This window comes from Haliotis rufescens, unplaced genomic scaffold, assembly GCF_023055435.1.
Source record: "Haliotis rufescens isolate VD_foot unplaced genomic scaffold, xgHalRufe1.0.p SCAF_7, whole genome shotgun sequence".
Classification (NCBI taxonomy): domain Eukaryota; kingdom Metazoa; phylum Mollusca; class Gastropoda; order Lepetellida; family Haliotidae; genus Haliotis; species Haliotis rufescens.
The window spans coordinates 46,111,891-46,134,769 of NW_025964361.1; the positions used below are offsets into that span (position 1 = coordinate 46,111,891).

The window sequence follows — 22,879 nt, forward strand, 5'->3', positions numbered from 1 at the left end:
TACATTATATCATCGTCCTTGAATTCATATAGTTCTTAATCCTATTGATCGTCACGTGATGAGAAAAATCATGTGACCAAACTACGTACGGTCGAAGAGGCGTGATTTGGTAGGTTTGTTTATCTTCTTGAGTTCATAATAACCCACAGTCAACTAAAGACGACAACTTTTGACGTGGCATAGATATCACATATCACTCATCGTTCGTGTCATATCATATCATGATCATCGCTGCAGTGATGTCTCCCAGCTGAACCAGAGTCGGCTTCTAATTGCCTGGCGAAAACGGCACCTTACTTCCTTTTTTACCTTGGTACTGAAACAAATTAAAATAAACTCACATGGTCACAAACAAGTTTACATTATAAGAAATTAGCCACTACTCCAAATAACACTGATTGGGACGGGCAGCTAAATCTAGTGTGAAAACATCACATGCTTTGAAGTTTTATGTACCTTTACTCAAATTAACTCAATGTCAAGCTGAAACTGTATTTGAGATGCTTATTTCGCCCAACAAATAGAAGCCGTTTTCGCAAAATGCGGTGACGTTTTTGCCCGAGAAGTTGGTGATATTTTGCAGAGGTGCCGTTTTAGCCTGTCCTTGCTCCATCATTTACAGCTGCATGACATTTAATGAGAATTTTATTCCTGTTTCCAAAATTTCCAACCCAAACAAATGATCTGCCCCTACCCCTTTGGCTGAACTAACAAGTCTATGCATAGTCCAATCACAATCGTGCAACAAAATCGAAATCCGGTTCGTAAAACTGTCGTGCAGAATTCAGTTGTTTGCAGGATTTGCAAATCATTTGCACCACCAACTCGTCAACAGATATTTTCCAAATCTTTTCATGTTTCTAATGAAGGTGCTCACTTGATTTAATCTGATTGGTCCATAGCAGAGGCATAGAAGGGACATAACTCATAATAACCACTGGTGGTGCTATGATCGAGCCCAGCAAGTCAAGCCTAGTTCGGCAAGGGTGGAAACTGGACTTTTAAAGTCAGTTAACTCTCTTGCCTCGGGAAGATGTTAATGTCATTGCTTCAGGTTGACACTTATACCACAAATATTATGAATAAACAATATCAGCCTCACACCCCCACAGAAGTTTCTGGTCATGCTGGAGGCTACCCCAAACTTAGCACTGCTCATATGCTACAATGGTTACGACACTACCGAAATGCAGCTTTGGTGTCAAACAGGTCCATGGTATTTGTCAGAATAGAATTAAGAGATACTAAAATTCTGTAAATTAATGTGTCACCAAATTAATACGAGACCCCGAGCCAAAAATGCAACTCAATATCAATGCAACTCCACCCACCCCATCCCCAGTGGAATGATACATATTCTTACCTTAATCCAATCAAACAGCAAATAGCACCACTTGTTAGCGCAGTGTAGAGCACTTCCGTAAGAACGATAAACAGTGTTTTCCTAAAAACAACACACAGTTTATATGTTCATTCTGTTGACTGGCATTATGACGGTGTCAACAAACTTGAAGGCAGATTACAAGACAAATGCTGTAGATCTGAGGAGTGTGATGAAGCCTATCAGCGCGCATTGGGTCGTGCCGGCCTGTGACGAATTTATGAGTGGGTGGTGTCTGTCTGGACTGGTGGAGTGGCCTTGATGACACGAGTGGCTGGAACTCTTGACCCCAGCAGTGATGACTCACATGATGGCTATTGTGTAATTCCTATTCTTTGAATGACATGGATATACTTGTTACGACTGCTGCACCATGTTTTTTGCTGACATTCAAGTTGGTATTTGTGGAATTTTATGCTATCCAAAGTGTGCAGTGAGGTCGTCTTATTGTTGATAGTCATTTTGGAAACATAAATGCGAAGTTACATAAATACGAACAAAGACCACACTCTTTTTTCGTATTTATTTCACGCTTGCGTTAATTTTAAGATTTACAGTATTACACTGCATAATCAAGGATGGTTTACTCTGCTCATATAATCATGATCACCATCGATTCTTTCTAGGAAGACATGTTTGATGCAAGTACTCTGATATGGCTGGTCAGCTGTATGCTGCTTCCGGTCATCAACAGTCTGGACAATGGCCTTGCACGGACGCCACCCATGGGCTGGATGGACTGGGAGAGGTTCCGATGTAACATTGACTGCAAGAATGATCCGGATAACTGTATAGGGTAAGTTCTCTGATGATGAGAATTGGGCCACAGATGTTGATCTGTGGTTTGGTTTAATACTGCTTCAAGTATTGCCTTCATAATATCATGGCTTTGTGTTGGAGGAAGGCATAAAGTCATCCAGGTTGTAGTGAAACACGTGAATAGAGGTATTGGTATGTGTCTTGGATCTTGGCAAGGATAAGGGAGAGAGCTATGCACAGCAAATTGTACCTGCCCCACTCATGGCCTCAAACTCCCAGATGAGGCCAAACATAACAGATATTATGAATCATTGACTGCAGTTGGTAAAAAGAGTTGAGGTGGGTTTAACGTCGCGTCCAAGATTATTGCACTTATATTGCGACGTCCATGCACGTGTGTGTGTGGCTGCTTGTACTAAACCGGTGTGCTAACCCACTGAGATACCATGCCACAGTTTAACATGAATACCCCACTCAGACACAGTATACTGACTCTGAGCTGACCAGTCCTTGTTTTAGACCCTTAATGCCAAGCGCCAGACAGGGTAACAACCAGTACCATCTTTTAACGTCTCTTGGAATGACGCGTCCGGGGATCAAACCCCGGACATTCCACCCTCCAGGCAGACTCTCTACCACTAGACCCCGGAGGCGGTCAGTGATAAGAGAGATGAAAATGGTGGCATCACTTCTGAAATACTCAAGTGATGTCTAAGGCACCTCAGTTCAGAGTTGTGTCCCTTTGGCATGCAAGAAATCTTTGTTTGTTTGTTTGTTTAATGCCGCACTCAGCAATATTCCAGCTATATGACAGCGGTCTGTAAATACTCGAGTCTAGACCAGTGATCGACATCATGAGCATCAATCCACGCAATTGAGATACGATGACATGCATCAACCAAGTCAGCAAGCCTGACCACCCGATCCCATTAGTTGCCTCTTATGATAAGCATGGGTTGCTGAAGACAAATTCTAACCAGGGTTCTCACAGGTCTGCCAGAAATCCTAATAAATCCCGGTTCGCCACAGTTACATGCTCGTGGTTTTCACCAAAGTGGTAAACGTCCGACACATGCATCACTGCGGTCTTTCCTCCAACATTAAGCTCACATGCCATGATATAACTGGAATACTGTTCAAAGCAGTGTTAAACCAAAGTCTCTCACTCACTATGAAATGAAGCAAAGCATATGAAGTGGAAATGATACGCAATGCGTTACTGTGAGATACTGTTTGTTACTCCCAACCTTTCTTTATTCAGCTCCATAATACTTGCTACTTCAAGTGAACCTATGTGTTGTGTGGGTACAAAGTGTGAAGACCATTTCTGGTGTCCCCTGCCATGACATTCAGGGATTTAATGTGGATTCTAAATTTAGTGCCCATGGCAGGCTAATTGGGGAAAAAATGTTATTTTACAAAAAAATTAAGTTCATATTTTCTTAAATTTAGAGATATTTAAACATTGTTTTTTGTAATTGCATTCAATTCAATAATATAAAACTAAGAATTAAAGCTGTGTGTCTTTTAAGTGTTCTGTCATTAGTGAATTACAAATTACCTCCACAAAGTCATAAAATTAGTTATTTATAATATATATTAACATAAATTGGGAAATTCTTAATTCAGATTGGGGAATTTATAACGACATTTGCTGCAGACTTGGGGCTGAATATCGGCCTCTGAGCATAAATCCTTGATGTTGCTGGAATATTGCTTGAAGCAGTGTAAAACCATGCTCACACACCCACTATGGGTTGTTGCAAGAATTAATGTATGAGTTGTACTTTTTATCTGACTCACCAAACAGATTAAATGTAGCGGCCTCTGTATGGGTTGTGTTATATTCAGAGAGAAGCTGTTGATGGACACTGCTGACCGCATGGCTGCAGACGGTTACCGTGATGCGGGATACCGCTACGTGTCCATTGATGACTGCTGGATGGCCAAGCAGAGAGATGCTAATGGTAAACTGCAGGCAGACCCAGAACGTTTCCCAAGAGGGATGAAATTCCTGGCAGATTATGTAAGTAGAGGTAGAATCAGAGTGACAACAGAGACCATATAATAGAGGGACGGCCCTCTAGCCTATGCGCGAAACCATCAGTGCTACGGCTTGTACTGCGCAGCCTGTCCGGAAGCGAGCAGAAACGCGTTCACTGCAGTCATCGTTGTTGCCTTTTTTTCCCATGCAAAAGATATATTTCACAATACATAATTACGCTCATGTATTTCTTAACATTGTTAACATTACAACTGAGATTTGTTGGTGCCCTAAAGCATGTCGTTGTCACTGTATTTGATGACTGTGATCACGCTTTGTCTTTGTCCGAGAGAACAAAATGGCGCACATGTAAAATCGGCAAAAGTGCAGATTTTGATTTTCAATAACGGCCTCTAATTCGCAATGAAAGTCCTTGGTTACGTAGGTGTATAAAAAGGAGATATGTTAAAAATTGGCTTAGTGCCATTAACAAATTTAGGGCGGATCCGAAATTTCAGATTTTGACTCCAGAAATGGGACTAAATCTGAATTAATCCGAAATAATTACATCACAACTCTTAATTTTCGCATGCTTTCAGCCAAATGTGTTCCTATTATCGGTCCTGAATTTAATAGTTTTACATTCATCACGATTTCCCCTATGGCTTGGTACCAACGTTATTTAGGTACGATCGTTAGTTTTTTTGGTATGATTTTTGGCGCAAGGCCATATTTTACGTCACATATTTTAAGTTAAATTACCATATAGCAGACGACATAACATGCATTTTGTCTGTGATTATCATCCGCATATATCCTTTGAAACATTCTACAAAATGACTTATATTGTATGATATTAGAATTGTTTTTGTAAAACGCGTATTTTTTTTTACCATTGCTTCGCCATTTCTTCGTAAGTTTTACTTTGTTTCAGTTAGGCCTTATCACATATCGCGCATATACTACATACTACAATACTACATATTTGTTATCTTCTGTAGATTTTGTCTGTATAAATCATGACTACATTTAATCAATTATTTATTTTATGCCGTGTAAATATTGATTATGAGCAAAATGATATTGGCCTAAACCCAATCATAATAATGTAAATATGATTAAGGTACTTCTTACTTTGTGTATTTACACAACAATGAAAACATCATACAAAAATAAAAATCCGTTACATGAAATATTTGTATAATAAAATTATCATTTGCTTTGTAAATGCCAAGAAAGAAGAAGGATTATATCGGCAGTCGTCGGGAGAGAAGTTCCAGACAACAAGGTCGAAGGTGTCATTCAGTAAAATATATAGATGGTCTATTGTCCTTTTCTGTGAAAAATACATTTACATATTTGTCAGAGTTTGTGATGTTTTGTTTTGTTTTAATAGTAATGCATGTGTAGTTGCATGCTTTGTTCCAGGTTAGAGTTTAAAGTTTGTTTTTCATTGATCAGATATAGAAAACTATGATGAAAGAATTTTGAAAACAACAAACGTTACTACAGTTTACGATATACTAGTAGATATCTGGTACCATGCTTGTTGAAGCTATATTGTTATACCTGAAATACCTAATTATTTGTATGCTGAAATATCAATCTAATCGGGTAATATCGGAATATTTGGAATTTAACAGTAGCCTCCCTTTGAAAAAAAACTTACCTCACTCCGGCAAACCCCTTTATCACTGCTAGCCCCAAACTGGGATTAACCAGTAACGTTTGATTCTTTCGAAGCCCATTGTCGGACACATCGAAAATTCATTTAACAACGCTCGTAGTTTAATGTGTATTTCTAATTCATTGGAACTATTAGCATTATAAAATAGTAGCGAATTTACATGAAATAAAAACATTAATATGACGTCATTTTTTTTCTAGCTAATAGTAAAGCATTTACACCAGTCGGTGATCATGCATTTTTGCAAGTAAATCTAGTCTGGACTTATTATAAGATATGAAGTTAATATGGAGACATATTTTGTGAACATCGGGAATATGGTGATATGTTACAAGTGTCTTCCCTGCTTCTGGATGAGTTTTATTTACACTTCCTGAGTTCCTGTGCAATTTACCGGATCGTAGTTTTCTGTGGCGTTCGTAGTAGATTTGGTATATTTGTTTATTTATAATAGTTAACAATTGCAGCATAAAATGAGATCTATTAACGGATTTTTAAAACAAATAGAATGCGTTATAAAATACTTTTGATATCGGAACGGCTTTTTCTTCACACGCCCTCGAAAACTTACGCTTGTGGACAGACGTCATATTTTCATTTCCTATCTTTTTCTTTGAGTGAATCTTTTTGGGAGGTATTTACCAACGGCTTGGTAGCGGTAACATCACTGTCATTCTATTTAGACCAGGAAAATCTTTGTGATCCGCTAAGAGACGTCCTTTTATTGGATTGTCGCTGGTCGTAGTCGGAGAAATCTCGGCTAAGGGAATTAACTCTAGCCCCGGATATTATATAATATTGTTTACGTGGTTACCAGAATGGTCAGTCGTGAATGTCTGCACATCTATTGCGCATCTGCAGCGGTACAGAGAGGTTAACAGCGGGGTGTTGGGGTGTATCAGTTACATGCCAGACCGTAGCGCTGATGGTTTATGATAAACTGTTGGGGAGGGCCATCCCTCTATTATATGGTCTCTGGTGACAACAAATATTGCAAATACAGTCAGTGAGTGCCGTTGTTTAACACAGCACTCAGCATTAATTACGGCTGTATGACGGTGGTCTGTAAATAATCAAGTCTGGACCAGACAATCCAGTGTTTGAAATTATGAGAAGCGATCCACGCTGCCGCTGTACATTGACAAGTCATGACCAGCTCATAGCCAGTGTATGTTGTTGGGAACTATGCTAACATGGAATCACCACTCAATGTCCACCTTGATGTAAGAATATGGCAGCTTGTATGAGAAGATAAATTTTTGTAAATATAAATAAAGATACAGATAAAAAATGTCTTTGGATATGCCATTCTAGTGACTTGGGAAAAGTTTATAACAAATCTCATTAAAATCAGATCTTTGTTCTCGTTATCGCTAAACAAAGATATGAGGACATCCCATTACGGGTCATGTCAGAACGACCCTTCATCCGACCAATCAAAGCATCGCTTACCAGATCATCTCTGGAAGATGGATGGGCCAGAATTTTGCTCATAACATCAATCACTGGAGTGTCTGGTTCTGACCACCATCCTACAGCTGGAATATTGCTGCGTGCAGCATTAAACAACAAACAAAAAGACGGATGTCTTAGTGGTAACTTTGTAGACATTGTGTACTTAAATGTAACTGTTATATTGACATCATAATATTTGAGTTAGAAGAAAAACGTCTCAATAGCTAAAATGAAACCTGCTGGTTCACCTTTGATATCTTGGACAAAGTATTTACCAGTACATTATGTTTGAATACAGACTTTTAAAAGCATTTAGAAGTTGGCAGTAATCAGGAGATGTGTATACATACACAACGTTTCAGGGCTTCTTTTTGCCACTTCAACAGACGTAAACGTTTGTGTATATATAAATAAAGAAGCTGTTATCAATAATAAATCTTTGTCGTAAAAACAGACCGATTGTCGAATGTGAAGCATACTATTTTGTTTGAGTGTACAGGATCTTTACCTGTGTTTTATTTGATGGGTTCTAATTGAGAGACAGGAGAGTTCAGCCTTACTACATGAAATATCAAGTTTTAGTGTCTTAGAAGTCACGTTTTACCTTCCCTGACTCCTACAACTATAGCACTGTGTAGCGTTAGGTAAGTATAAAAACATTGCATTTAATCAGAAATGGTCATGTTTTACCTTACCTGACGCTACATAGTGCTGTAGGTGTAGTGTCAGGTAAGTGTAAAAACATTGTATTTTATCAGAATGCTCATTATTGCTTAATAATTAGTCATCATGATTATAAGTATGTTGGTATTTTTAACAGACTGGGACTTTTCCAAACAAAGATTAATTTATTAATTTCATAAAGGATGCATTTGCTCACATTTATGCATCACTCAAACCATGAGTGTTTTGTAAAACACTCAAGACAATAGGTAACACAACTTGGATGTAAGCTGTGCATCTTCCCGAGGCAAGCGTGTCCACTAGCCTATATCAAAGACACTTTTCTTGGCTCGATCCTGGCGCCACCTCATGTAGATCTTACTTACTTTCTTGAGTTGGAGATTTTACATGCGCTTTCCGACTAACAGCGTTTGTCGCACACGGTCACGTAGATCACATGTTGTGCCCCTTCTAATGAAAACGCGATATCCAATGAGATCACTTTTCTTATCTCATATAGCTTCATGAAGATGGCGACTACCATAGGGGACGACCTAGTCGATCAGATAACTAAAACATTGGCAATCGTTGGGTGGTTTAAAAGATGAAAAAGACATATTCCAGCAATAAATCACTTTCATACAAAGGTGTACCAATTGTGGATGTTGATTACCGTACTCGACGCAATAAGCGCCCCCGCTCCAATAAGCGCCCACGGCGATATTTGCTAATATATTGGCTAGTGAAAAATCCCAATTGGCACCCCTTCCGATTGATCACTGTACACAAGACTTATTTATTCGTGTATAATTCGCACTCGTGTGTTATATGCACCCTTAATCATGGGCAATTAAATTCTAGAAAAATATATCTGTCGTACATAAACATTTCAGGCTGTCAGCATAAACCACGAAATTTATCTTTCAAATCTGTTTTTTCTTCACCAAAATAATATTCTAATAAGAGCCCCCTATTTCCAATTTTGAGAGCGCCTTGGGCGCTAATTACGTCGAATACGGTATGTGAAAAGTTCTCTGATGATTTGACTGTCAATATGTGCGATAGTCCAATAATATTTAGCAAAGGAAAGTGGGCTTGATTTGGTAAGGGTGAAAACAAGATTTTGATAAAAAGGCTAGCAGACGCTCTTGCCTCGGGAATATGGTATGCTGTGATGCCCCTTGTGTTATGTGGATGGTGACCCGCTCGATGTTATTCACGTCTGTTGTAGATGCATAACAAAAGTCTATTGTTGGGGATCTATGAAGACTTTGGTACACGGACGTGTGGTGGCTACCCCGGCAGTGAGTTCTTTTTGTCAGACGATGCCCAGACATTTGCCGACTGGGGTGTCGACATGTTGAAGCTTGATGGTTGCAATGCTGACAAGACTGATATGAGCGTTGGTATGTGTAGAACAGTGTCTGAAACTCAGCAGAGTAAACTGAGAGCCGGCACTTTTCAAAAACTGTAGGCCAAGTGGAAAAACTGTAGGCCCAGTGGAAAAACTGTAGGCCCAGCGGAAAAACTGTAGGCCCAGTAGAAAAACTGTAGGCTCAAACATTTTAACTGAAGCTGGGAGACATACTCTTGCAAAATAAATTACAGAACACAACCAGAAGCTTTTACTGCTATCACAACGAGTTTCCCAAGACTTGGTGATCTTTGCTACAAAGTCATACACCATTTGAAAGGTCTAATCTTACTGTTTATAAATACATGTATGAAAGTCATTAAATTATTATGAAATTATTTAAATAATTCATTAAAAACTTTATTAAGTTTGCTTTTAATAATAAAAAAAATATGCTAACACATTCATAACGTCCAAATTAATAAAGCACCAAGGAACTAAAATAATGGCAGTTCTAAGATTTCATAATAGAGCTATTCACTTGCTTATTTCTTTTTTATTTTCATTGTTAAGTAATCAGAAAATGATGATAAAAAGAATTTTAAGTATGTTCTATCATCAAATATTTCCCGATATTAGTGGCTTCCGCTCAGTGACTTGAGAAAATACTGGGAAATACCTCCGTTTTTGAAGCTATGTATAAAAAACATGTTTGAAGATTCGTTCGTTGTTTGGTATCGATAGAATGCTCTGAACTTCAATAATATTACAGTAACCACACCAGGAGTATGTTCGTAGTTGAAACATGCGTTTGTATTGGATACAAATTGGTTCCTAATGACACTTTTATCTTAATCTAATAAATGGATCGTGATTGGTCAAAATCAAGCGCATGACCTAAGGCAGCCAATCACATTACAGCAATGGGTATGTTATACGATATATTTCAGATTTAGATGAAAGTCTTTGGTTTATTAGTGTTATTTTGAAAGTTTTAAGCAGGAAATTGCGACCTGTGTTTAAAATTTGGAAATTCATGGACATATCTGCAAGGTTACTACCTGTGAATTCTTATGCATATATTTTGTGTCCAAGCCTAAAAATCAAGGGGAAAATGTCGAGATGTCATGTGACTTACATTACACGATCGCACGAAAAGATGGAAATAGTAACTTGAATGTAAGTTTGACATTTTTTAGAAATATGTTTGATGTATTACTTTGTTTAATTTATTTATGATTTTTTTTCGACACGTTCGATACAGACTCGTTTTCAAAGCATGTGTCCCAGATTATTTTTTTTCAATAACATTGAAGGAAATAGTTCATAATTTTAAATCTATTAAAAACATATAAGTTGAAATGAAATATGTATTTTATGACTTAAAAGTGATAGATTTATTAAATGAACGATATGACAGGTAGATTCATGAACTATATATTATTCGGCTTGTGGTTTTGAAAGAGTTAATGGGCGGAGTACTTTAAAGCTGGACCCTGTTTCACCAAGCACTCTCAGTGCTATGATTAATTTAGCATGTTTACAGCATAAAATAAACTGCAGGCCGTAAGGGCCTGATGAAATTTAAACCTATCAGCCCAAGAACAAATCTGTCAGCCTCAGGTCTACTTCAAATATTGGTGTAGAACATGTAGAGTGATAAACAACAACATCAAAGATTGGATTTGCACTGGAATTAAATATTCTGTTGCTACACTCTCTAGTGATTGAAGATATTTTAGTGACAAAATAGTGTTTTTTGTTTTATCCAGGATTTTTGACTATTTAGTGAGTGAGTGAGTATGGTTTTACGCCGCTTTTAGCAATATTCCAGCAATATCACGGCGGGGGACACCAGAAATGGGCTTCACACATTGTACCCATGTCTGGAATCGAACCCGGGTCTTTGGCGTGACGAGCGAACGCTTTAACCACTAGGCTACCCGACCGCCCCTTTGACTATTTAAGTGTCTGTGGTAGTGAAATTGAGAAAAAGCATTGTTTGGTTCAAACCGTCTTTGAGAGGCATTTAGAAGTTGGAGTACTAAGTAAGGATAAGATATATGGATGAACAACTTCTTTATTACAATTAGGAGCTAATAGTTGTTCATCCATATTATCCTTACTTGGTTCAAAACTGTTAAGTTAGTTCTTTGAGGTAAGTTAGATCTAACTCTTTTAAGACATAAAATCTATGCAAAATATTTGCTTTCACAGGGATTTATCTAGCCCATTTCAGAGGCAGATATTTGGCCTCATGTCTGCTGAAAATGTCAGTTAGCGGAAAAAAATATTGAAATTGAAAATTCCCAACTCATGTTTTAAGCTAATATATGGCTTTGAAGAGGGGACTTATGTTTCACTTATGACAGGACTAAGAAGAGGGAGAGGATTTTATGATGAGTATTCCATCATCGCATTGAATCCAGTGTTTAAAATGCCTCTGAGTTTAAGAAAAAGGGAATTTAAAACATCCCAATTTTGAACAAAATCATGATTTTTTTTCAAATTTGCAAGGCAAGGGTACAGTGTTTGGAATCCTAGTAATATCCATGTTTTTAACAGGGACAAGATGTGGGTGCTGCAATATTTGATACACATGACAGATTCCGTGTAATTTCATGGGCTGTGAATTTTGTGAAATCAGTCATGTCAGCCTTATTGAAATATGGACTATATATCTTTGTAAACAAATATGCTGCTATGAGTGTTATATACTTCGATGTTCATTCACCTGGCATCTCTTTGCTGTAATATTTTTGGTTTTATAGTCACTGGACCTTCAGACCAGGAGAAAAATGTTTTTCAGTTTATTTTCAAAATAGTCAGGTCACCAGAGTGCTTTTTTCCCTTTTTTTCTAAGTAAGCTCAAAACTAAGTCAAACTTGTTCGCAATCATGGCGACAAAGATTTGGCAAGGAAAGATAACTCTTTGGTGAGACGGGATGGCCTAGAGGTTAAGGTGGTCACCTGTCAGTGGGGTTTGATTCCAACTGATGCACCGCCTTGTGTCCTCCACTGGGATAATGTTGAACATAGTGAGAGCAGTGGTGTGAAAACTTCACTCACACATTGGCCTTTTGCAAGTCACTTTGTGACAGGAGAGGAAAGCAATTGCACTCTTTGTACCACCAATGGATCTGTCCCTAAGAATAAGGTAAACATGTTTTTTTGTCTGTTTCGGTAAAAGCCTTGTCTAGGTATTCCATTTGATCTTTTAGTCAGCCAAGATTTACCTGGAAATAAACAGACATTGTTTCATCGAAGACGTTTTTCAGGTTATCCAACCATGGGATTCTTCTTGAACAAGACAGGCCGACCAATCTTGTACTCATGCAGCTGGCCGGCATACACAGGATCTGGCGCCAAGGTATAGTGGTGCAGGATGGGGGTGTCAGTTGGCCGGCATAACCAGACTCTGGCGCCAAGGTACAGTGGTGTAGGATGGGGGTGTCAGTTGGCTTGCATACACAGGTTCTGGCACCAAGGTACAGTGGTGTAGGATGAGGTTGTCATTTGGCTTGCATACACAGACTCTGGCACCAAGGTATAGTGGTGTAGGATGGGGGTGTCAGTTGGCCGGCATACACAGGTTTTGGCGCCAAGGTACAGTGGTGTAGGATGGGGGTGTCAGTTGGCTTGCATACACAGACTCTGGCACCAAGGTATAGTGGTGTAGGATGGGGGTGTCAGTTGGCTTGCATACACAGACTCTGGCACCAAGGTACAGTGGTGTAGGATGGGGATGTCAGTTGGCTTGCATACACAGATTCTGGCACCAAGGTACAGTGGTGTAGGATGGGGGTGTCAGTTGGCTGGCATACACAGACTCTGGCGCAAAGGTATAGTGGTGTAGGATGGGGGTGTCAGTTGGCTTGCATACACAGACTCTGGCACCAAGGTATAGTGGTGTAGGATGGGGGTGTCAGTTGGCTTGCATACACAGACTCTGGCACCAAGGTACAGTGGTGTAGGATGGGGATGTCAGTTGGCTTGCATACACAGATTCTGGCACCAAGGTATAGTGGTGTAGGATGGGGGTGTCAGTTGGCCGGCATACACAGGTTGTGTCACCAAGGTATAGTGGTGTAGGATGGGGATGTCAGTTGGCTGGCATAACCAGACTCTGGCGCCAAGGTATAGTGGTGTAGGATGGGGGTGTCAGTTGGCTTGCATACACAGACCCTGGCACCAAGGTATAGTGGTGTAGGATGGGGGTGTCTGTTGGCTTGCATACACAGGCACTGGCGCCAGGGTACAGTGGTGTAGGATGGGGGTGTCAGTTGGCTGGCATACACAGGTTCTGGCGCCAAGGTACAGTGGTGTAGGATTGGGTTGTCAGTTGGCTTGCATACACAGGCTCTGGCACCAAGGTATAGTGGTGTAAGATGGGGGTGTCAGTTGGCTTGCATACACAGATTCTGGCACAAAGGTCAAATGCTGTAGTATATGGGTGTAATACAGTGCTGTAGTGGTTTACAAAATCATTCTCATGATGCTTTAATGTCAACAAGATTTCAGTGTGGGATGTCACCTCAATGGCTGGTTACTAAACTAATTTCTATTTTGCAAAGATCATAAAAAGGATCTAGAAGAATTTGGATTGTTATTTGATGAAATGTCATGAAAATATAGATCACCTTGAATTTGTTTTTATTCTGTCCCCTGGTTGTGAATTCTAGGCAGATTAGTATTCAGAATCTTATGCTTGTTTTGAAAGCCAACGAACATGAGGATCAGTTGGTTGTTCATTGTACCTGATGATGAAGATTATTGCTCTTGCAAGCATCCACTGGTTTTGTAAGGAAGACCCAAAGGTCACTATAGGATTATTGAAATCTTGTTACCTGGATTGTTTTGAACATGTTGAATGGCAGATGAAGGCAATATACTTCTAGCTAATGGTTTGAAAGCTGACAGATTTACATTGTGTTGTGCTATGTATGTATGTAGATTATACACTCTTCTCTGCATGTAGACGGACTACAAACTGATCGCCAAGAGCTGCAACATGTGGAGGAACTATGCGGATGTAGAGGACTCCTGGGCCAGCATCTATGGCATCATTCAGTACTACGGCAAAAACCCGGATAACTTTGCCGCTGTTGCAGGCCCTGGCAATTGGAATGATCCTGATCAGGTAAAATATTGTTTTTACCTTGGTAACTGAGTGACTTTATATCTCTGCTGTATGACTTAATAGTCAAATTTGGTTATCTGACAAACCCTCCATAGAAGTTTGTGGGCATGGACAGCCCAGTCGTCTAGGCACCACAATTTGCTGTGCAGAGTTACGTCCCTTGTGCACACCAGAAACTTATGATTGTCTGTTGGAAATCTGGTTCGCTGCAGTTATATTACCAGGTCTGTGAACACCATACCCGTGCTTGTGAGTTTGATCAAAGTGATAAACTTCTGAAACCTGCACCAGGCTCCCCAAAAGCCCCAAAATTTCTAAGAACTCAGCAAATAAGTGAGGAGGCATGAAGCATTTGAGAGCAGCATAACTAATAATAAGAACTTTTCCACTCAAAGTTTGCACCAGCATACAGTCTTACTTACACAGCCAGAATGTTGTCCCTGTAGCACATCCTGCCCCACTGTAGGACATAGAGATTGGTTCTTCCAGCTCTACTGATCCCACCTGAAATCATGATTGACCTCCCTCCATGCAGGTCATGTTTGGCTACATATGAATTTCAAATCTTTCGCCTTGTCTGTGCCACACTCGAGCAAGACGATCTGTGAAGTCGAGACAGTATCTCGATTCATCAGTTAAATGTACTTGATACCAGTCCTGGTCTGTCCAAGTGATGGGATCTTCAGCCCAATTCAAACCCTGCCTGCCTGCAATGTTGTTTCACTGGATGTGAAAGCATGCCGGAGACCAGCCTCACAGAGACAATTTTGAACTGTCTGAGTAGAAACGTTAACACCACTGGCGTTCCGCAGGTCAGTTCTGAGTCAGTATCTGACCAAAAGGGAAATGTAAAAACAACACGAAAACAAATTCATTGTCACAAAGTAATAACATCTTGCTGCAATCTTCCACCTGCATGCCGCTGGTAAGCTGATCCAAATGTCTAGTGTCGATTCCATGCCCTGCTGACACCAAACCAGTCCCGGTCTCAAGTATGCCTGTGGATGTTTGGGGGGGTGTAAGTGCATTCAGCTGTTGCAACCTTCAAAAGCAAATCTTATTGTGCTCTCTGATAATCATGTGCAACTCATCCAAACATATGTTTTCAAGCACCACTGCATGCCACTGTCCATTCTTCATGAAATTGAGGTCTGTAGGGGTTACCCAATCATTGTTTACTGGGATATTTCAGCCTTTATTTGTTGGACGTACTTTTGATATCATCAAAACATGACTTTATAAAGCAAACTTTGAGTTGTAGATGTAAATATTTTACGCTCTCTCAAGTCAGCCACGCCTTTCAATTAACAACATAAAAATTAGTTTTAGCACAGGTCACCATTTTGAGAATGAAGCAAAAGAATTTTAGAAGTTTGGTATTTAGTTTTGTTTTTTTTCATTTTTATCCCCCCGGCATATAATGCAGGGGGATATAGAGATCAGCCAGTCTGTCTGTCCGTCCGTCTGTCCGTCCGTAATCATTTCCTTTTCCGGGACAGAATTCGAAAACCATTCAGTGTATTTGATCGAAACTTGGCAAATCTATCAGGCACATACTGAAGTGGTGCCTTTTGATATTTTGGGATTTTTCTAATTTTTATTTTTTTAAATTTTTATGGAATGAAGTTGGACATAGACTCAATTGGGGATGGGGTTCGTTTCCGGGTCAGAATTCAAAAACCATTCAGTGTATTTGATCGAAACTTGGAAAATCTATCAGGCACATACCGAAGTGGTGCCTTTTGATATATTTTTTTTACGAATTTTTATTTTTTACAATTTTTATGGAAAGAAGTTGGACCTAGACTCCATTGGGGAACGGGTTCATTTCCGGGCCAGAATTCGAAAACCATTCAGTGGGTAAACAATGTATGCTTCTTAAAGAACATTCAACTGTTGACTCATTACATACAGAATTGCACATTTACAAGTGGTTACTTTACAGACAGCTGCCGGGGGGATATGTCATCTTTCTGATGACTCTTGTTTGCAAAGTTTAGGCAAGGTTTAAACTGTATAGCAAGAAAAAACTTGGTCTGATGTTGTTCTCTTTCCAGCTGATTATCGGGGACTTTGGTCTGAGCTGGGAACAACAAAGGGTTCAGATGGGGATGTGGGCCATCATGGCTTCCCCACTCTTCATGTCAGTCGACCTGCGCACCATCAAACCAGAGTCCCGGGATCTGCTGCTCAACAAGCGTGTCATCGCCATCAACCAGGATCCCCTCGGTGTCCAGGGCAGCAGGTTATATCAGGTCAGACACAGCAGAGACAACACACACAACACACTACAATGACTACAGACTCTTCCAAAACTATACACCATCCAGACACTACTCACACTAGACACAACACGCTACAGACACAACACACACTCCAAACTCTCCAGATTACAGACACAATATACACCTCAACTTAGGTAGTGGGTACCCCTTTTTCCCTAAATATTTGATAGTCCTGCAGTTCAACAGGAAATCGTTGCGCTCAAAATATAATAAGTTACTCCAAAAATAAGTTACTTATCAGGTTAATTTTGGGGGGAAAGTTCAGTTGCCCCTTTACATAGATAGAAAGTGTTTCAGAGACACAAACAATTGCCCATTCATCCTATTTGCCATAATTTGTTACTATACCTGTTGTGTTGATTTTTTTGATTTTTTTAATCACATATTTTAGCTGCCATGTGTAGTCTTGGACAGAATAGGTCCCTGGAACCAAGGGCTGGCTATCGATATAGATCATAGAGATCAATAATCAATAACTAAAGGGATTTAAAGCAAATATGCAAGAAAGTCCCCAAAGAAATCAACAGAGCACTGGTGAGCAGTGACACATTTATGCATGGATTACTTTCTGGACATTTGAGATATAACGAAAACAGTTGCTTTCCGTCTTCAACAGTTGACATTTTAAACAATGACAAATCTGTTTCGGTAAATGTAAACTTTATTTAATCACAATATATTATTTGAGTTTTTATCGATGACAACAGTTTCATATCGATAAATAATATTTTTTCCCATTGATGATAATTAGCCAGCCCTACTGGTACCTCAGATCTGTCGTATAAGCTCACTAAACTGGTGACTGGATCAGGATTGGTCACTGGGCTGATTATCTTACGGGGAAGTCAGGTAGCCTAGTGGTTAAAGCGTTCGATCATCACACCAGGACCCGGGTTCGATTCCCGACATGGGTACAATGTATGAAGCCCATTTCTGGTGTCCCCCGCTGTGATATTGCTGGAATATTGCTAAAAGCGGCATAAAATCAAACTCACTCACTCACTCACTCATTATCTTGTTCATGATATCAACCACTAGTATGCCGACCAAGTCTTTACAGTTTGCTATAATACAGCATAAATATTGCAGTAAAAGCAGTGTTCCTCGTGACCTTGAAGGACAAGAGTTTACTGTATATCTCACTGAAAAAAGATATTACTTTTCATCCCACATCCATATTTCAACCCCGAGGATTAAACAATTTCCTTTATTCTCCAGCTTGGAAAAGTTGAAGTGTGGACAAAGCCCTTACAGAAGAAATCCTACGCCCTGGCAGTTCTCAATGGAGACAACAAGGGAACACCAACAAAAATGACATTGACATTTGGAGAAACCAGATTTGACTTCAATGGTGTCTATGCTTACAATGTCACAGAAGCTTTTGATGGGAAACCTCTTGGAATATTTTCAGCTAAAGAAAAACTGCAAGTTACCATTAATCCAACTGGAATTTTCTTAGCTGTGGCCGTTCCGGTGCCTAAGAAAGATTTGGAACATCTTTGGAATAAATAGTGCTTCACCCATCGCCTTGTGAGGTGTCAAATATCGAACAACTCATCTGGAGTTAGTTTCTCATGGTACCAAACTTGTATTTGAATCTCCACAGATAGTTGGTAATAGGGTTACTATTGGAGGCATTTTATCTCATCCGACAATGCCAAGCAGGCTTATTTGTCCATCATCCAGCCATCATCTTCTCCTCTGAAACCACTGGACCAATGAAGATGAAACTTAAATGATGACATCCTGTTTAGTTCAAGAGGTTTGAACCTGATTTATGGCCATTACTTAGTCAATTCGGCTCAAAATGTTATGAAAGTTGGTGCATGTGTAGTTAGTAGGGGTCTCAACATAAATCTTCCGTTATTTGCAATATTTTTGATTTTGGTTTGTTTTTACCATACTGTATGTTCTCCCAAAATGAATATTTGCCTTTCTAATCTTCTCTGAAATTAAGGGCGGTCGGGTAGTCTAGTGGTTAAAGCGTTTGCTCGCCACGCCGAAAACCCGGGTTCAATTCCAGACATGGGTACAATGTGTGAAGCCTATTTCTGGTGTCCCCTGCCGTGATATTGCTGCAATATTGCGTAAAGCGGCGTAAAACCATACTCACTCACTCTCTGAAATGACCAGACGAAGGGAGCTGAATTTCTACATGTATGTGTCTCCTCATGATTTCATCATATCTTTGTTCAAAATCATTCGAGTTTAGTATTTATGCAGATTATCTGGTCCAGATTTGATTATTTTCGGGTCACCATCATATAGCAGGAATTAAACGAAAATCAAACTTGTGTATGAATAAGTTAAGCCAGTATATTTGTTCTGGAATGATCATTATCTTGTAAATATGTTTTCTACTTTCATCTTAACACTATATTTTTATTCATTATATTAAAAGAAGAGATGAAAGTTTGCCAGCCATTATAACTTGGCCCTTAAGGTGTTTTACAACGCTGTAGCTAAGTGCATTGTAGACGATACAAGAAGACGTCACTGAGGATTGTCCTAGTTACACAAAGCCTCACACGTCCCTCTTTAAGTTTGAAGATGTTCACATATTGTACAATTATTTTGTTAACGTGTGTATTGTGCAGATCCTAAGTTATGTGTGTCCATTTGGTATTGTTAGTCATGTAATTTGACACACATGAGATGATTACTTAACATGTTATATTATGGTAGTTATGACAATCATATCTCTCAGATCTCTTGACCTCCTTTTGGGCTTTGTTCAGATGAACATCAAGATGGTGGATTTCATGGCTTTATGTTGATGCTATTTCATGTGTCGAAATATCATATTTCTCTTATTGAGTGAAGGGAGAAATGGAGATATTTTCACTCATGGCTACACCACTCCTGAAAATGTTTCCTTTTCCCTCATCAAAAGATGTTAGAAACATGATGTTTTCTGAGACACATTGAATATCCTATTTTTTTTATACTTTTTGTGTAGTTGTTTACCGGAAAATAAAATTATTTCATTACAAATATGAAACCTTCTGTCACACTGAAGTATATAATAAATGTTGGTATTTGATCAATACATGGATGCAAGATGGTGATGAATGTTGTATCTTCATCCCAAAGATGATTCTTCTCAACTCTTCAAAGAAGCTGCACGCCTAAAAACCTTACTTACACTTGCCTTGCAGAATTTACACTGTGCACTAACTGATATGAAAAGTGCATCCTCTTTACTGGATGCTGGTTGAGGGTATCTTTTACAAATAAATCTGATGAAGATACTTTTCATCATCGTTGTAGTCATTTTGTTTAATGATGTAAAGGATTAAATCAGCAGCTTCAAGCTGTCTGACTGACCACTTTGTTGTTGAATGTTGGTCAACTGTTCAGTGAAATTTTTAATCCCATGTTTTGTGTCTCCTGACAAATATTACTGATATTTCTGAATGGGGCAAAGTAGGTATCCAGTCACCCCATACTGGTTGCAAGAGCTGACTAAATTGAGAATCAGGTGGTTACAAAATGTATGGCCTACCTGATGAACTGTTGCTCATGATATCGACCACTGGTTTGTCTGACCGAGACAAGATTATATATAGCTGTATTAATATTCCTGACAACATTCACTCAGCATATGTGGTATTATGCAGTTTGTCAGTAGGGCACTCCTATTTCTTGTTCCAAGTTACCTCCCTTTAGTATGCCAGGATTATATGATCATGGGTTTGAATGCCAGATTTGATCTTATTTTGTTCTGTTCTTGTCAACATCATACATGTGCTAGTGGGTTTCCCCAAAGTGGTGAACGACTGAGACCTGCAACATTTCGGCCAATCCTCCTACATCAAGCTGACAGCTTTATAACTAATAACTAATAACTGATATACAATGGACATGGTAGCCCTGATTATATTTCTAGCTTTGTCATCACGATGCCCTCTATCATGGGTTCACAAAAGAGGTCAACGTCTAAAGCCTGTCCCTTTGTAGCTGAGATATTGCTGAGTGCGACCTTATACAACATACAAAGTTTAACCCTCACTCACTCCAGCGGTATGTCTACTAATCCCCTTAATGTATTGATGTTTTTTTAAATTTATTGCAACCTTCATAAAGACATTGAGTTTATGCTGGAACATTTGATGTATAGCGATTTTATTGAGTTTACAGTCTCTATTTTTGCCCTAAAAGGCGACTATGCTGGTTGTAAGTGGCGACTAACAGGATCGGGCGGTCAGGCTCCCTGACTTGGTTGATGCATGTCATCGTATCCCAATTGCGTTAACCGATGCTCATGATGTCAATCACTGTATTGTCTGGTCCAGACTCGATTATTTACAGACCGCCGTCGGACAGCTGGAATATTGCTGAGGGTGGCGTAAAACAACAAACAAACAAATTCTACCAAAGCCTGATTCTGCTGACATATACCGCTATAAATATGAGGAAATGTGCACCGATAATTGCAATACAGTTGAAAACATTCATCACAATATTGACACAAAATGAACATCAGGCAAGTAGCCAACAGAAGATTAGTTCGACACCTTGCTTATGTTAAAACCTTGATAGTGTGGAATCAGCAGCATACGGGTACTCAAACACGGAGAGGGGGCACGGGAGGCCCAGTCGTCTAAGGCGCCGCGATTCGCTGTGCAGAGTTGCGTCCCTTGGGCACGCCAGAAACCTATGATTGTGGGTTCGCCCCGATTATGTTTCTAGGTTTGTCAGCACCATACCCGTGCTCGTGGGTTTCACCAAAGTGGTAAACGTCAGAGACCTGCATCACTTCGGGCTTTCCTCCCACATATAGCTGACACGCCGCGATATAACTGGAATACTGTTAAAAGCGGCGTTAAACCCAACTCACTCAAACACGGAGCGCTGTTAGCCGTCCTTAACACTTTTCTTAGACCATTAGCTGAGTGAGGGGCTGCACTTCCTTGTTATTCACGTGCTCCTCAAGTAGACCTATAGCAACTTCCGACAGAGCGTCATCAAGTGCAATACAATGCTATCTTTCTGTAAAAAAATATTTGTCTTTTGATTCCATACATTCAATATGAAACCTTAAGTAATAGTGCCATATACATTGTATGTGTTTTATCACCATGACGACGCCAGAATAATGTCGCAACACATCTTTATAATCCATATATAGCTTTTGCGTATTGTCGCTATTTCTTTCAGGACTCAGCACTCCATATCATCGGTCAACGACTTCCTTCGCGTCACCAGATTGACTTACAAATATTCACATTGTTGAATTTTATCCAATTGTCATAGACCCGTGAAGATCCGGGGTAGAAAAGGTCTTCAGCCACCCATTCTTGCCGTAAAAGGCGTCTATGCTTGTCGTAAGAGGCGACTAACGGGTTCGGGTGGTCAGGCTCGGTGACTTGGTTGAAGCATGTCATCGATCCCAATTATGTGGATCGATGCTCATATCACTGGATTGTCTGGTCCAGACTCGATTATTTACAGACCGCCGCCATATAGCTTGCATATTGCTGAGTGCGGCGTAAAACAACAAACCAATCAACCAATTTTCATATTTTTACCATTAATTTCAAACTTCCTCTTAAATGTAATGCACCTCTCGCATAAACCTTAAGCTCCTCATAAGTCCTTTCCCCAAGGCAAGAGCATTCACTAGCCTTATTATCACAGAAAGTCACACCATTTCAAGAAAATCAAAGAAAATGCATCACTTTATGCTCAAGCTGAGACGAAGATTTCAGACCAGAACTAACATGGCTACATCTGTTCTATCGATTAACTGTGACTCTGAATATTGTCGCATCATGCTACACGATCAATTTTCACAATCGATAGCTTCCTTGGCCAGTGTTTGCAAAGACTGTTGGCATCAATATAAATCCCTCATCACCTGTCGGAGGTATATCAGTCCTGTTTGATGTCAACATGGGTATGTCTTTGATGAGACCATGCAGAATATTCATACCCAATCATGGGCGGATATATACAGCTTTTTTTAAAAGGGGGGTGCACAATTAAGATCTATTTATTGTCTTTGGTGGTAATTTATACAGAAATAAAGATTTTTTTTCGAAATAAAAAGGGGGGTGCGCAACAACCCCCCCGCCCATGCCCAATTGTTGCCCCGATAAATGAACCAACGGGCAATATAAAGTATGCACCTATATTTGATGGTGGCTAAAAATGAAACAAACAAGAAAT

General features: G+C 39.6%; 1 protein-coding gene across 1 annotated transcript; it reads left to right on the forward strand.

Moving 5' to 3' along the window:
* Positions 1–17: 17 nt before the first annotated feature.
* On the forward strand, positions 18–19,977 carry LOC124143661 (alpha-N-acetylgalactosaminidase-like). Its single transcript, XM_048387624.1, has 8 exons — positions 18–109; positions 2,008–2,177; positions 3,992–4,166; positions 9,161–9,335; positions 12,562–12,653; positions 14,262–14,423; positions 16,481–16,678; positions 17,927–19,977. Exons 2-8 carry the CDS (start codon positions 2,014–2,016, stop codon positions 18,218–18,220), a joined length of 1,260 nt encoding a protein of 419 aa, XP_048243581.1. The 5' UTR covers positions 18–109; positions 2,008–2,013; the 3' UTR covers positions 18,221–19,977.
* Positions 19,978–22,879: the final 2,902 nt, after the last annotated feature.

What these genes read in the sequence shown, in the direction of transcription:
- LOC124143661 (XM_048387624.1), top strand. Translation starts at nt 2,014, where the DNA reads ATGTTTGATGCAAGTACTCTGATATGGCTGGTCAGCTGTATGCTGCTT. An exon ending in GATCCGGATAACTGTATAGG is followed by an intron (nt 2,178 to 3,991) that starts GTAAGTTCTCTG and finishes TGTTATATTCAG; the next exon opens with AGAGAAGCTGTTGATGGACA. An exon ending in ATTGGAATGATCCTGATCAG is followed by an intron (nt 14,424 to 16,480) that starts GTAAAATATTGT and finishes TTCTCTTTCCAG; the next exon opens with CTGATTATCGGGGACTTTGG.